General features: G+C 36.0%; 1 protein-coding gene across 1 annotated transcript in view; it reads left to right on the plus strand.

Annotated features, from left to right (window-relative positions):
* Positions 1-514: 514 nt before the first annotated feature.
* The window catches only part of LOC120628814 (fibroblast growth factor receptor 3-like), a 133,698-nt gene continuing 117,031 nt past the window's right edge, over positions 515-17,181 (plus strand). The window contains exons 1-8 of the mRNA XM_039897438.1: positions 515-595; positions 9,476-9,611; positions 11,935-12,032; positions 12,832-12,976; positions 13,834-14,011; positions 15,416-15,705; positions 16,305-16,354; positions 16,942-17,105. Of these exons, the coding sequence (XP_039753372.1) occupies positions 515-595; positions 9,476-9,611; positions 11,935-12,032; positions 12,832-12,976; positions 13,834-14,011; positions 15,416-15,705; positions 16,305-16,354; positions 16,942-17,105 (1,142 nt within the window). The remainder of the gene's footprint in view (positions 596-9,475; positions 9,612-11,934; positions 12,033-12,831; positions 12,977-13,833; positions 14,012-15,415; positions 15,706-16,304; positions 16,355-16,941; positions 17,106-17,181) is intronic.

A 17,181-nucleotide genomic window follows, 5' to 3' on the forward strand; every position in this document is an offset into this window, starting at 1 on the left:
CATTTGGGGTAGGCAGTGCTTTTGTCTATGCATAAAGTGCCGCGCCATTGTGTCGTAGACTAGCAGACGCAAGTTTGAATGGGTCGAATTCGCTTATTCGGACATCATGGGAAACCTCTAGTATTCTAATAATAAATCTATTAACATGTTTGAACGGGTGTGTCACTGCCTTTATCATTTCAAATCAAAATCGCGTAAAAATCATATCGTTTTTCGTTTCTACATTAATCAACGCGGAGTATATTTTTCGATTTATTATTACAACAATATTTAATGTTGTTGAATTTAAAAGATTGTTGTTGAAAGTATTTCTGTTAAATAAATATTAAATGTTGTCTCATGATTGACTGAACCACTGTGTATATCAATGATAGAAGTTAGTATTATTTGTTGTGCGCAGTGAAACAATGTGATAAAATGTTTACGTATGTGTTTTTTTTCATTCGATAATAATAATAAACCGATGTCTTCATTCAGTGTGCGTTTAATGATTTTAAGTTTTATGTGTAAATTCATGTGCTACGGATTACAAAATGCTGATTGGAATGAGTTTGAGGGCGTGGTATCGTTAGAACCCCAAGATATTTGGTCTGATGTAAGTGAATTCCTATCCCTTCCCTACTAATATTATAAATGTCAATGTAATTTTGTTTTTTACGCTTTCACGCAAAAACTACCTCCTCATGAAACTTTGTACACATATTCTTGGAAGTGTTAGAAGTAATATAGGATACTTTTTATCTCGTTGGGAGAGGGGATGAAAGTGTTTGACGATTTTACACCATAACTACGACAAATTATAACCGATTTAAATAATTATTTTTGTACCATAGAGGTTATAATATGTGTTTAATTTTGTCCCAACTTTGTGTAGATCTGATGGATGTGGTTGGAGATAGAGGAAAGAACTCCTCAGCGGACAGCAGCAAACCCCTCATTTAAGGCTGAGCTATACTGAATAATTTAATTTTTTATAGAACTACAACTAAATTGAATGCTACATCAAATAACAAAATCAAACGCAGACGAAGTCGCGGGCAACAGCTAGTATAATATAAATTGCGTATTAATAGAAATATACTTTTTTTATTACACTAAAATATATAGATAGAGATGCAATTTATTGCATACAAATACATTAAAAATAGCACAAATACAGCAAAATAATATTTTCTCAAACATTGGTATTCATAGGCGGTCTTATTGTTAAAGCAATCTCTTCCAGACAACCCTTGAGGTTAAGTTATTTATATGCTAAAGGGCTGCGGCGCAATAATATAATAAGAGATCGCTACTAAGCGATAAGGCCTCTTACTTACGTTTTAGTATTAAAACGTAAGTAAGAGTTAATCACTGTCGTAATATTTAAATATTAGTTTATTATTTTTTATACATATTTATTATTAATAGTATTTTATGTGTGTAATCTTGATAAGTATTAGTGTGTAATTGTTCGTAAGTACGAGTATGTATATAATAATAATACACCCCACCACTCGGTTTCCCTCGGTTTTCCTAATCCTAAGGTTGCCTGGAAGAGATCGCTACTAAGCGATAAGGCCGCCGTTTGTATCCTACTTTTTAAGTTTATTTTTGTTGTGTCCAACAAAACCCGGAACCTCCTACTTATAAGATAATATCGCCCACCACTGCGCTAGGGAAGTCGTAAAACAATATCATATAACTTTCGGCTGTTTATTTTATTATAGCTATGTTAACAATTAGGCCACACAATTAGGCCACAACAAGAAACAATTGTATTATATACATAAACATTGATTTAATATGTTACTACTGTAAGCTTACTGTACACAAAAGCTTAAAAGCCTTACTTTTGTTTACCGTAAGCTTATTAGAGTTTACATTCATTTATTTTTTTCTTTAGATGCACTTTTGAAACAAAAGTCTGTTAGTAATGTCTCTACTACCGGTTCGGAAGGCAGAGTCTATCGAAAGTAATCCGGAAATAAAGTCAGCAGTGTCTCTTTTCGAACACCAATCCATACTTCCAAAGTCATATTATAAATGGGAAAGAGTGTTTGTTTATTTTGTCCTTTCTTCACGCCCCAAACAAGCACCAATCTACTAGATTTTAGATTATAGAGTTATTGGATAGAAGCAGGCGTTACTTTGCGGAAATCTACGATCAAAATGAAGCTTAATTTGCTTTTACTCCCCGAAAAGCAAAACGAATAATTGTTGATCAACAATTATTCATTGTAAAGTCAACATCTCCTGAGGATGCTCCAGTTTCGGAGCGAACCGTGCGTCCTCTACGCACGTTTCGTACATTGCCGAAGATCTGTTTGGTGTTGTTACAATGAATAATTGTTAAGTCAACATCTCCTGAGGATGCTCCGGTTTCGGAGTGAAACGTGCGTAGAGGATATATTGCCGAAGATCTGTTTGATGTGGAGTATAAGGATTGACAAAAATATAAATTACATCACACAGATTCTCCTGCTTTTCGCGGAGTATAGTTGAGTTGAGTATGAGTAGTTAAAAGGACGGAAAGTAATATGGTCTCTTGTAAAAAACCGTTATAAGCGCAGTCGAAGAACGCGGGAAGAAGCTAGTTTACAATAATTTTCTATCTTGAGGGAGATGAAAGCGTAGCCGGATGCTCCCAACTTCCGAGCAATCTTATCATGAAGAAATTCATCAATTGTATAGTAGCCTCGCTGTAATGATTGTGCTTAACAAATTATCTAAACTTGCGCATCGATATTATCAGATCGTATCATGTTAAATCAATGATTGATACTTTTATTGATTTGTGTTTTTTAAGCTTTTCTTTTTAAGAAAATTTACTAATATTGTTTTAAAACATACCTATTTAACATACAATTATCTTTAAGCTATTTATGAATATGTGTATATTATTGCGTCTTGCCATCCTCACCATAAACGTAAAGTTTCTAGGAGGATGGCTGATAATGTAACAAAATATTTGTAGTAATGTAATTTGAATTAAAAAAAAATATCATCAATTACCAAAGGAATCATAATATTATAAAATTCTTGAAGTGAGATTTCTTAGTTTCCGTAATTTTTACCACAAAAACTTCTTTTAGTTTATAAATACAACAACTAGGTACATTAGTGAACCTCTGCTAAATTAATTCTCTGATCTGAAGATTTTGGATTACATTGATTTTATTAATTTATAGCGTATGCCAAGAAAATAGCTCGCATTGATTTTTAAACACATAAAACTCCCTAAAATCAAACTATTACCATTAACTTGAGAAAGCAATTATTAAGTCAAATTATCTTAACCTATCAGCGAAAAAAAAAGTTACAAAACTACTAATCTGTGTTGAGAAACACGTTAGATTATAAGTTATTATTTTATTACAGATATCTTATATATTGGAGAGAAGCAGGCGTTACTTTGCGGAAATCCATGATATATTATCAAAATTAAGCTTAATTTGCTATACTCCGCGAAAAGCAGGAGAATCTGTGTGGTGTAATTTATAATTTCTTCAATCCTTTTACTCCACACCAAACAGATCTTCGGCAATATATCCTCTACGCACGTTTCGCTCCGAAACCGGAGCATCCTCAGGAGATGTTGACTTAACAATTATTAATTGTAAAGTCAACACTTTACCATGAATAATTGCAAATTAAGCTTAATTTTGATAATAGATATCTTATAGATGATAGGACGTAAGTCTAGGCTCTAAAATCCACTCTCCTATGAGAGAAGAGTACCTACTGTCTACTGAGCCTAGCAGTGGGACGTTTGTGGTGATGATAATGATGATTAAGCAGTATGACATCACTTAGTGATGACGAAAGATACAAAAATAGCACCAGATACAACGGTAAAAACAACAATAATATCGTAAATTGATTACAGTAAGTAAATTGATAAGATACGTTTGTTAGAGGTATATGTTTTGAACAACGCCCTCACCTCACTGTGAACGATGTTTAAAAAAACAGTTAAGTCCCATTATACCTAATGTCGACGACTATTAATAGAATGTACTCACTCTCACTAAATATTTATAGTATGTTAAAGTGTTTTAATATGTATGTATGTATATTTATTTTATATATTAGTTTATTTTTATGTTTATTTATTATATTATGTACTATTGATGTATTTGTGTAAACTAGTTTATGTAGTTATTCGCATGTGTGTAGTTTAAAAACTTGTACCTCCAGCAAACTTCTCTTCTTTTTTCCTAATTCGGAAATTCGAAAAATTTGTTTTCTCCTTCTTTCTTCATGTTTCTGTTTTTATTTTACTTTTATATATGTTAATGATGTGAAGTGTAAAGCGATGGCCGATTGGCGCAGTGGGCAACGACCGATCTAACATTACAGAGAAGTAACAAATAGAGTATCTATCAATTAATATTTCACAAACTATAGTGTTAAAAAAGAGGTCGTAGAACAAAAGTCCGAGACTTTTATAGTATTTTTTTTAACCCTGTCTAGTATTTTTACGATGTCGTCCACCAGGTTCCACTACCCTGACCCCCCAGGGGATTATTTTTTCTAACTACCACTAAACTGGCATGACAAGAACACAGCTGTTACACGATATGACCACAATAGCTGTAGATAAAAGAACCGTGGCGATAATAATTTTCTCGGAATTGAACAGCGGAGGAAAATGTTCCATCGACCTCCATCGTTAAAGTGATCTATTTTTATATCCAGAGTTCTGCTTCGTTAGTCTCGTGGTATGCATTCGACTACAGATTACGAGGTATTAGGTTCGATTCCCGATTCCAAATTTTTAATAGCAAAATCAAAAATATTTTATTTATTTAGACCTTATCACAAGCATTTATTAGCGTTCAAATTTGCATTTAACATGTTAACACTTATGTTAGATGTTGGTGATAACTGCATTCGTTAACTTAAAACTAAAGCTAGGAGGGTTCCAAACGCGCCCTGGTCTAAGAAGAGCCCACAACAAACTAAGTCAGGTTTTTTTTTTGTTATCACACAGTCGAGTTAATATTTAGCTATGAGGTTAGCAATTCATACCTAAACTTTTTTATCATTCTTGTAATCCTTAATATTATAATAGGGTAGGTGGGCCGACTGTTTGTAAGCGGAAATCCATCACTTATTAACAAAGCAACAATACGAAGGATAGGGCTAAAGCCGTGGCCCAGTGCAGATTGGTGGACTGACAATATACTTTAGTTAAAAATAAAATAAAATACTAGAAATATAAGGTAGACAAGGTTAGTACTAACAAGAGTAGCTGATTAAAAGACTGAATCGTTTTATGGTACCAAAATTATTTAACAATTAGGAGGTCAGTGAGCCCTAAAAATAAATTTAAGAAAGTTTTTCTTAGGTTATACATGTTTCTCCGTTTTTCTTGTTTTTAATCATTGTAATAAGGTGCATTAGGTTTAATTTCTAAGGTATTTCTAAGGTAAAAAAAAATACATATAAACATGTAAGTCTACCACTACTCTCAAGAGGTTTGTGTTCTACGGTACACACGAAATTCCACCCGAAGTAACGACCTCAGCTTGTATCTAAAAAGTACCTGCAGGGCAAAACCAACCTGCTATAACAGTGTAAGTTAAAAGTAAACAAAACATTCTTCGGGCAAACATATTTACTGTTGTTTTAGGTCTTAGCGCAAAACAACATAATCTTCCGTGTAACGATATCCACTTTGAAGGGCTTTTTGTAGTTTTGCAAACCTTTAACATAATCTGCATAACTACTTTGAATAACGTTTATCTATAAACTAGTATTTTAGTAGTAGTAAGGTTTGTTTTTTGTGATAGAGCTCTTCCTGGGCAGATGGCATGTGGCAAGTAGCAGCATATTGGTGTACTACTTACAACGTATAAACTTTCAGCCAAATTCAGTTAACCTATGTCAGAAACCAAGTAGTACACAAAATAACTAAAAGTTATCTGCTTTCAATTTTCAGTCTGCCTTTATCAGACTCATACATTAATTCAAACCCTTTGTCCGTTACCTTTATCATTAATTTATTGGTTAATACACAGAACCTAACAAATATTGCCCGTCGTATCAGATTGAAGCTCCTTTCGGTTATATTTTCTTTGACTTTAGGTCAAAAAGAAGATTTAGAAAGAGAGAGAGGTAGATTTAGAAAATTAGAGATACGTTTTTAATATATTAGTTGGATTACCTCCGTAAATATGAAATGTACAAGGTCTATTGGCATGGGGTTGTAGGATATATTAGGAAAATTAAGCTTAATTTGCTTTGCATAGCATTGTAAAGTCAACATCTCCTGAGGATGCTCCAGTTTCAGAGCGAAACTAGGGTTACTCCACACCCTAGTTTAGGATTAAAGAAAAATTAAATTACACCATACAGATTCTCCTGCTTTTCGCGGAGTATAGCAAATTAAGCTTTATTTTCATAATATAACATGGATTAACGCAAAGTAACGCCTATCCAATATTCAAAAAGGGGTACTAGGATACCATGCATAATAGATGATCCTCATCTCTATAATATCGAATATCTCTCAGTTTAGCTTTAAATTTACAATTTCAAGTAACGTATTTACTTGGGTGTATCGTAACGTATTAAATATGTTTGGGATTTCATTTTATTCCTAATTTATATTCTTGCTTCCCACCTAATGACCTTCGAGTACCTCTTATGCCACGTAGAATGCTACCTCCGCGTTGCTCCAACACTCTTTGAAGGGATTCTACGATAATAATTATCACGTGCTTATGATATTAATCAGTAGCGACGGTTTCATAGCACGGAGGTGGGCATTGGCTATTCCTTACTCGCATTTTTTTTTTAATAATTAATAATAACGTTAAAATTCAGATAAAAATCCATAGCTACAACTATAACAATTATCTTATTTACTATATTATAAATTAAAATTGGCCAAACCTATAAATCTATATATATAAATATGTTAAGGTGGGTTTGTGTACACTTCAAAAAGTCAAAATGTTTTGCACCGATCGAGCTGAAATTTTAGCATGATATATAATCCACATCAAGGATTGTTTTTATCTATTTTTTGCATCAGTCACATATCCGCGACCGCGCAACTACAGTTTGTTTTAACGATCGATTTACCAGTGACCGCGCCATCTGCCGAAAGCGATGTGTTCTTTGTTTTGTTTCTCATTTCTCAACCATTCCATAAAAATGTGCCACAGCGAAGCGTGGCAGGGTACAACTAGTAATTAATAATTCGGAATGTCCTATCTAAAGGGATTTTCCCATTTTTTGGTTAATATTTTCAAAATATTGTTTGAGCTTCCGCGTATTTTCCGCGCACACGATTGCGTAGAAGTCATCAACGTGATTCTCCGCAAACATTTTTGATGCACTGCAGAAGCGGGGCAGCCCCAACAATACTCTGAAGCCATTATTATATTGTATAAAATAAATAATAATAAATATAGTTTCCGGGTGTGCTCATCTTGCTAACGGCGAATACTTGCACAGACATAATCAAGTAGCCAGGATAGTTCATCAACAACTTGCTCTTCGGTTTGGCCTTATCGATTTTGATATGCCTTACTATAGGTACGACCCGGCGTCAGTTCTTGAAAATAGCAGTGCATTGCTCTACTGGGATCGAACGATTATCACTGACAGGTATATTACAGCTAATAGACCTGATATAGTGCTAGTCGATCGATCAGTGCGCCGTGCAATAATTGTTGACATAACTATTCCACATGACGATAATCTGGTGAAAGCTGAAAAGGAAAAAGTATCTAAATACTTGGACCTTGCTCACGAGATTACCGCCATGTGGAGTGTTGAGTCGACCGTTGTTGTTCCGATCGTCGTCTCAGTCAATGGTCTTCTCGCGAAAAGCTTCGACCAACATCTCAAGAAGCTTTCGCTTGGTTGTTGGATCAAGGGTCGGATACAGAAGGCAGTAGTCCTTGAAACGGCGCGTATTGTGAGGAGGTTTCTCACTCTGGAGCCCTGACCACCGGTTGCTTGGGCATTCAAAAGCCCCGCAAGTGGAGGTTGGAAGTTTTTTTTTTTATAAATTTTTAATAGTGTTTTTTAATTTATTCTTAAGCATTGTTATTAATTTAAAAAAAAAAATCCGATCCGACTTCTGCTTTAATACCACAACGAATGAACGGATTTGGCTGAAATTTGGCAGAGGCATACAATAAGTATTGTCTGGAATAGCTCATAGGCTTCATTTTATCCCGGAAAATCAAACGGCTCCTACAGGATAGCATCGCTATTTTTTGCGCATTTGTCTTTCAAAATCCGCGCAACGGAGTTTTAGATTGACGCGGTTTTTTGGATCGGCATAGTTGTAATATTATAAAGCTTATGATTTTGTTTGGTTAAACCCGCTATTCTCAGAAAATGCTGTTTCGAATTCGATTTTTTTTTTTTTTTTTTTATTAACGATAGGCCAGCGTTTGACGACAATCATGCCCGTTAGAAAGCAATGATGAGGTCTAGGTTGGAGCACGCTTGCCTAGAAAAAGCCTATTCACTCTAGCCTTGAAGGTACTTAAATTATACGTGGCAGGAAACACAGTTACCGGTATTATTTTTTAGAAAGGAAGTATCAATTAATTTATCTATATAACATCACGCTACGATCAATGGCTACTATCATTAATGAGAAATGTTGCAAAAACTGTTGTGAATGTTGCAAAAAGTATCCTTTTTGAGGGACTCCGATGCGTTCGATACGTGAACGACGGAAATATGTAGTAAAGTATATCGGAATTGTTTCTTTACAGTTCTATAAAACAGTCCGCGACAACATATATTTTTTGAAGTTAACTCTTTCGCGGACGAAGTCGCGAGGGTCCACTAGTAATAAAATAAAGCGCTTGGCAATAAATGCAGCGGGTGACCTCTATAGTAGAAAGTGAGGAGTTGAGGTGTGTGTTTTTCTTTGTTCCACTATGTGTTAGATGGTAAAATTCAAAATTCATTTATTTCAAGTAGGCCTAGTATAAGCACTTTTGAAACGTCAAGTCTATCTGTTTGTAGTGACTCTACCACCGGTTCGGAAGGCAGATTCTACCGAGAAGAAGCCGGCAAGAAACTCAGCAGTTACTCTTTCCAACATCAACAAATTAAATTTTACTTTTTAACATTCATTTTTCTATCTTGTGAGAGATGAAAGCGGAGCCAGATGCTTCCAAGCAACCTCGTCATTAAGAAATTTATCAATTGTATAGTAACCCTGCTGTAATATATGTGTTTTAACATATTCTTTAAATTTATGCATTGGTAGTTCGACTGTTTATATCCATATCCTTTTTGTTAATAAAGACTAATATGTTCTTACAAATACTATATTATTATAAATATATATTGTGAAGCTACAGGTAGCGGGCCAAAGTGTTAGAGCTACAGCAGTTATTAGCCCACACTTCTAATCGGTTTTGAAAATTTGGTGTCAAATAAAATGAGAATCGGCCTGCAGGACAGGCAACAGATAATCTAGAAATTAGAGCGTTAATTTCAATTGTTTCAGGATAATCCAACAGATAACCCTCCAATCAATGCGGTTCAGTTCGCGGCACAACCTCAAGGATTGAAAGTGACACCTCTACCCCTTGCTGGTTCAGACCATGAGCTTTCCTTCAACGTCTCTTGGGATCCACCTTCAAGTGAGTATAAAACAACAAATCAGCAAAGTATTTTATTTGTTTAAACGCTCAAATCTCTGGAACGACCAGTCCAAATAAAAATCATTTTGCATTTTATAGCCTAAAGCTTTACAGCATAACTTTTTCTAATTTTGGGGTTAGATAGGGGATGAAAGTTTGCATGAAATTTTTAATATCGATAACAATTGATATTACACACAATTAAAAAATGTACACACTAGTTTTATTATATAAAAAAATCTGTTCCTAAAGTGGTTCAATAAGGGATGCATTTTTTTTTTGTTAGAATCGAACGTTGTGGATGTGCAATGCAATGAAAAAAAAGGTATTTGCATTCGATAGCGCAATTCTCGAGAATGGTATAGCGTATTTATTAGGGAGCCAAACAAACGTAGTAATCTCGCAGGAGAGCGATGCTACGCGGAGCCTTGAGGTATTATTTAAATTTAAATAAAATTTGTCAAATGTTAAATAATCGTCATGGCAAAATAATAACATTTACTACACAGTTAAAATATGCTGTATAAATTAGTAGTACAGCTTTTTGCGACAGAATTTGTCTGCGGAAGTACTACGGAAAAATCTAAATTCATTTATTTGAAGTATACCCACTTTTAACACGTCAAGTCAGTGTGTTTGTTGTGACTCTACCACATATTTATTTATTCCGCTAAGCAGTATTATTGCAATGCTGTGTGTTCCGGTATGAAGGGCGTGGTTGCAGGTGTAGTTACAGGCACATGAGACTAAACACCTACGCCAAGTTGATGGATACAGGAACACACGTTGCAGGACGTGTTACTTGCATGCTCTATACAGTGTTGCTATGTTGAAAGGCTTTTTCTTAGGGTGCCGTCTCCTTACGAAGGTTGGCAATCATTAGGGCTATCTCTACCTTTGACGCCGCTGCTCTAAATAATGATTTGGTGCTCTTTCCAAACCATTGTCGTAGATTTTTGAGCCATGATATTATATATTATATATCTTCTGCCTGCCATTTTACCTTGTACGATATGCTGAAGAAGTTCATACTTTTTGGTGTTCCGCATCACATGACCAAAATATTCTAATTTTCTTTTTTTAATTGTTAAGAGTACCTCTGGAACCTTACACATTCTCTGCAATACAGTGCTATTCCGTACACGATCTGTCCAAGATATTTTTAACATACGTCTGTACACCCACATCTCGAACGCTTCGAGTTTCCTGGACATGGTCTCTGTTAGAGTCCAAGCTTCTACGCCATATAGGAGTACAGAGAACACATAACACCGCGCTATGCGTGTTCGAAGAGCAATGCTTAGGTTTCGGCCACAGAGAACTCTTTTCAGTCTAGAAGAGGCGTTGCGTGCTTGCTCTAATCTGCTGCTATGGTTTCCAACTTAGCCATCTTCTTCGTCCGTCAATGTCATTAAAAATAACTACGATTCCAATAATATTTAGTACAAACTTAGAAACGACAATTTCACCAATAGCTAAAGACTAAGTTGCTTCTAAGCAAAGAAAAAAAAACTAAAAAACAACCCACCCTTGTGTTTGCCTATTCTCTTTATTGTATTAGGAAAGTAAGACAAACGAAATAAAAAGTTACGAAGTTAATAAGTGTACCTACGAAGGCAAGATTATCCCGAAAAAGAATATCTTTCTTCTAATATTTGCGTAGCTGAAACGACGTATGTATTTAGAATAAAAATGTATATGATGAAAGTAGCGGTTTCTCGCGACTTCGTAGGCTCACACAACTTTTGATAAATAAATTATCCAATACAAATTTTCATTCCACGACCCACCGCGTCGCATCACTCGCCCGTCTCCTCAGTCGTGTAGTCCTTTATGCTATAATAGGACTTTTCTATAAGCTTACGTTTAATACAAAATTTTAACTTTTTAAGTAATATCTCCTAATATTTTTTTATATTTTTTTATCACCTGAACTTCGCATCCAAAAATTCATGGCATCTAAATAAGTTTGACTTGACGTGTTTTTAGTAGGATAAAAAAGCTTGGGTGTAAATTATTGCTCTAACCAGGTTGCTCATTAAAATGACATTGTGAGATGGTGATAACAAAAAAAAAATACCCGGCTAAGTTTGTTGTGGGCTTCTGCTTAGACCAGGACGCGTTTGGAACCCTCGTAGCTTTAGTTTTAAGTTTACGAATGTGCTTATCGCCAGCATCTCACTAACGTGTATTTCTTATGTGCGCATCAAAAGTGGCACCTATGGGCCCCTACTTGAATAAAGATATTTTTGACTTTGACTTTGACTTTATTATAAAATTGGATTCAATACTGCACGGTTAAAAATCAAATGCATTGTTACAGGCCCTACAGTGCAAGCTTATTCTCTGGAGGTCCACAGCGCCTCAAATACATTAGACTGCCGCTTACTGAACTTCTGCTATGAGTCCAACATTCCAGGGGTGAGTCTACCTCCGGTCTCCTTCACTTGTTTATTATTGTTTATTTCACCATCAACCAAGGCCTCGTGATCTGTAGTAGAAACATATTTACTACTGGACCATAAAGGCATTTATAAATAGATATATTTAAACATCTAATTGTACACACGTAATCAACACACTAAAAGAGTCAGGCAACATAGAACCAAAATTAAAGCCTAATTAATTAATTAATCTGACGAACGATAAGCGCATTGGGCAGCGACCCTGCTTTCTAGGTCAAGACTGTGGGTTTGATTCCCACAACTGGAAAATGTTTGTGTGATGAGCATGAATGTTTTTCAGTGTCTGGGTGTTTATCTGTTTATTATAAGTATTTATGTATATTATTCATAAAAATATTCATCAGTCATCTTAGTACCCATAACACAAGCTACGCTTACTTTGGGGCTAGATGGCGATGTGTGTATTGTTGTAGTATATTTAACTCCTCACGATGTTTTCCTTCAACGTTTTCAAACAAAAGGAAAGGGTAACTGAGATAACGGATATTGTATAAATTCTTAGCAGTGATTCTTTACATTATACAAACATTTTAAACCGCAAGAGATAGCCGCGTTATACTTTTGCGTGCTCTTAAAAGCGGCATAAACAATCTGTCAGGAATTTGCAATTTGAAAAATTAAGTTGCAACGTACCACAGACTTTTGTACTCGAATCGCTAAGAAAAACTAAACTGACAGGTTTAAAATTAGAACTGTTTTCGCAATATTTCTAGATTTTAAGACTGCTTTTTTAAAAATATTTTTTATTCTATCAGGATTCACTCTGGAGCGTAATCCCATCATACCCCAGCCCCGACGCTGACGGCTGTGCGGTCAAGCCCGGCTGCGCCTACTTGGTCAAGCTCATCGCAAGCCCCTGGGATGGACACACTTACGCTGATCTCCATGTCGAACTCGACGGTGAGCATGTTTATTATTCCCACCATAGTCATATATATAGGGAAATCATAGTATCAAAATTTTCTTTGGGAGTCTGGTGGGAGGCTTCGACATTGGTTAGTATCAACTCTATCGATAAAACGTTTAGCCAAGCGATTTACAGTTCTGGTATGGTGTTTCAACGATATGACCCCTATAAGCCCGCTACCATTTTAGTCTGCATCATAGCATACCATCAGGTGGGGTTGTAGTCAAGGTATAATTTTTATAAGAAATAATTCTTCTCTTTCTTATCCAAGATTAGCTCTTTTGTAGGGTTGAACAAAAAAATACCAAAATAGCTTTCGAACTTGTAGTTTCTATCATTCAAACAAACAACTTCCGTTTTACGACTTTTCGAAATTCAGTAAGTATTAATTAATTTCATACAAAAAAAATCATAAATCTTGTTGTCTCTAAAAAACATTACACTGTGAAACCAAATTTGTGTTCAGAGCTATAAGCGCTGTTGGCGATGTTACATTACAGAGTAGTAACGAGTAGAGTATATTTGTAAAATTTTAATCATTTCCAATTTCTTAAACTATCGAGTTAAACAAAAAGTGGTACAACGAAATTTGTGAGTTTTAATGGAAACAACCACAGGCCGAGAACTTTGTGGTTGTTTTTATTTAACCCTGTATGTATAAAATATATATATATATATATACACCTATATATAGTCATCACTACGTTGATGACGGAATCGTTGGGAACCAAACTGCAAAAACATAAAGACGAAGCAGGACTTTTCGTTTATTAATAAGGCTTGGACTGGGGTATCCTAAAAGTGACGAGAGAGATGACATAATATAATTCAGTTTACAGTTCTCTTACAGAATGCGTAGGAGGCGTATGCTCTTGTGCGCACGCGCCCCGCCTCCCCGCGCCCGTGGTGTCCGCAAGCACCATCTCAATACAAGGCAAACTGTTCGTGAACGTCAGCTGGTCACTGCCCGTACCTATGGAACCGCTCCGTTTGCCTCCGAGATTGAGGAAAGAATACTATTTTATAAGGTATACTAGCACTGTACCCTCTACTCTACTGTCTAGTCAGGCCTTCGTCACTCGATTGTATCTATACCGCGATAAGAACATACAGCGCACACTTATTGCCTATAGGCCTTTTCTTAACCCTAGAGGCGGAGCGCTATGAGCATTTTGCCGCTCTCATAAAAAAAAAAAAGTTAATCTATACATTGTACATGCGTACATATTTGCGTACTGTGAAGGACAAGTTGCAAGACTGTTGCTCAAAAGCGAGCTACTCGCGATAGGTCAAGCGCTGAAGGCAATCGTGAACTATACTATATTATGGACGCAGATAGGAAACCGCGGTTTTTCCATGCCTTTACACTTGTAGGTGTGTGACCTTACTGAAATATGAGTACATCAATAAGAGGAAAAGTACGTATTTTTCATAATAATTTGTATTCATTCCGCGAGATTCCGTTTCGTAAATTGAATTTGCTCTCCTTTGAATCTCTTTTGAAGCTATAGTTAAACAAGTTATTGACTACTCATAGGTATTCATACCTATATAAATAGACCGAAAATGATTACGTAATATTAGGTAAGTTAAGGTCGTTCTCTCGATAATTTATAAAAGGAGTGTAACTGTACTAAGTTGTAATAACTTGCCAAGCCAATATTTCTAGATGTAAAAAATATTAAATGTGTTTTAGTTATTCTTAATCTATATTATGTGAAATGAAAATCAGAACAGAAAATATGAAATCACCTTTTCGGCACTAAAAGCAACATTAAAGGCTTTAATTTTTATAAAAAAAAGGCATGAAAAGTGTTGGAAGAACCGGTCAAATTTGAGTCCTTTGAAGTTAGAAGAAAACGCAAATCAATAGGTATATTTTTTGATTACTACAACTAACAGTTTATTCTTGATACCTGTGTTACTAAAAATATTTGAATAACAATGAATGTCACTTTTTTGTAGTGAAAACTCTGGTAAATCTCGTCCACTCATTATTTGTTTCAAAGAATTTAAGTATAAACATCTTTTATAGTAACTTTTTAAGTACCTATATAAAGTACTTTCATCTCAAATTTTCCCGGGAAGTTTTCATATAAATTCATCAATATTTTGTTTTCCTTATCCTATGGTTGCCTGGAAGAGATCGCAACGAAGCGATAAGGCCGGCTTTTGTATACTTCTTCTATCTGTGTTTTTATTCTTCTTCTGTATTTTTGAGTATAAATAAATAAATATCCTACCAGTCCACTATTTGCATATAATCATCACGCTATGTAGCCGGGATGGTGATCCCAGTAGATAGTAGTTCGAGGACGCTGCAATCTGTTTTCCGTTATATTCCCTTAATCGCCTCGTACGGCATAAAAAAATTAAACCTTATTCTTGCCATCATAGCGCTCTGGCAATTCAAATTGAGAATTCTTTCGCAGTGTAGGCAAAGAAATCGTTAAGCAAAGTGCACACCGCGGCCCGGCGTGGTACCCGCACATCGTCACTCGCCGATTTGATGCCATTGGCTTCGTTGTCGTCCCTGAGAAATTACAATGGCGGCTGTTGCCAATAACCGAGCGGGGCGGAGAACGGAGCGGCGAGCGGTTCGGCGGGCGGAGCGGTGACGGACCCATGCGAAGCATTGTACTAGATGTCAAGTTAGAAGCTCGTGTCAGCCTGGTGGATGAACGAGGATGCGCCGGACCTGCGGGAAACGCTACCGCTTATGGTTTGTACTAACTTTGTTTTTGTTTTTGGAACCTCAAACTTGTGCAGTTTAATTGTTAGCATGTTAACAAAGGAAGGAGGAGGAAAGGAGGAGGAAATATTTGTAAGTGGAAGGGGTCATGACCCTCAGCAATGAGGAACACGACGTATACAGAGAGAACAAAGGATCACGAGATTCTGGGTTTTTATAACGGTGTCAAGAAGCAGTCTAATTGTTATTACGTTCGACTATAGATATCGACATTCTGGGTTTCATAACGGTGTCAAGAATATTGTTAGGTATTGTGGTTTGATTCAAACATTTATCAGAACTTTTGTAACTTCTTCTCCGTGCCTGGCGGACACTTAAGCCTCATAGGAGAGAGGCTGTAGAGCATAGACCCCCCAACGATGCTCACAATTATTCACACGTCATTCATGATTACTGGAACCGATGACTAAACGTGCTCGCCAAGCCATGAAGGTTGGCTGGTACGAAGAATTTTTAACAGAAAAACCTACCAAGCAATTCTGGCTCCTTACCGGGGTCGATCCCCGGTAAGAACCAAGAATTGCTACAATTTAGGAATTTCTAATTTCTGCATTTCTCTTCTGTTTCAGATCCTACAGAGCCAAGAACCCCTGTACCTGTACCCGGTTTCCAATTCCAAGTAAGTAGGTACATACAAAATTGTTCATTTTTATCCATAGTTAAAATAAAACCTTCATAATTTTAATAGAGTAAGTATCTGCCCCGTCTCTTGCTGTAAGTCCTATCTACAAAGGTTGCCTGTAAGAGATTGCTTGCAGCAATAAGGCTGCCTTTGCATGTCTACATTGTGTACTGTATACTCCTGACTGTTTCTTTTCCTGTATAAAGTAATAAAGTGTTTCTTCTTCTTCTTCTTATACCCTTAATATTAAGAAGGCCTTTTTGTAATAATTTTTTTTTTCCAAATTTCTTTAATATAAACCTACGATGGTTCAAAAAAACGGTTAAAGATTGAAGTTGATTAGAAATGTTGGAAAAGAGCAACTGCTGAGTTTCTTGCCGGCTTCTTCTCGTTAGAATCTGCCTGCCGAACCGGTGATAGAGTCACTACAAACAGACAGGCTTGACGTTTCAAAAGTGCTTATATTACCAGAAATAAATGAATTTTGAATTTTTGATATTTTTGAAGTTCAGTAAATGATTGTACACCAATGATGATGATGATGATGAAAAGATTGAAGCCGGATGATACCGTTTTGATAACAGGCTCTATGGGCAGCATTTGGCGGTACCTGCGTGTTAGCAATGGTCGCCATCCTAGCCTTCAGCGCGCGAGCGGTAAAGCGAGTGCTGAAGGAATTCCGCCCAGAACCCGTGCCCGCTGCGCTTCAGCCACTAAGACCGCGCCCCAATTGGTTCCCGTTCGACGGGTGAGTCTTACTTTTTAATCACTTGTAAATGCTGAATTATTAATTGAATGTTATATTTTTGAATAACTTAAAAGTG

This window comes from Pararge aegeria, chromosome 13 (assembly GCF_905163445.1).
Source record: "Pararge aegeria chromosome 13, ilParAegt1.1, whole genome shotgun sequence".
In the NCBI taxonomy this organism is placed as follows: Eukaryota; Metazoa; Arthropoda; class Insecta; order Lepidoptera; family Nymphalidae; genus Pararge; species Pararge aegeria.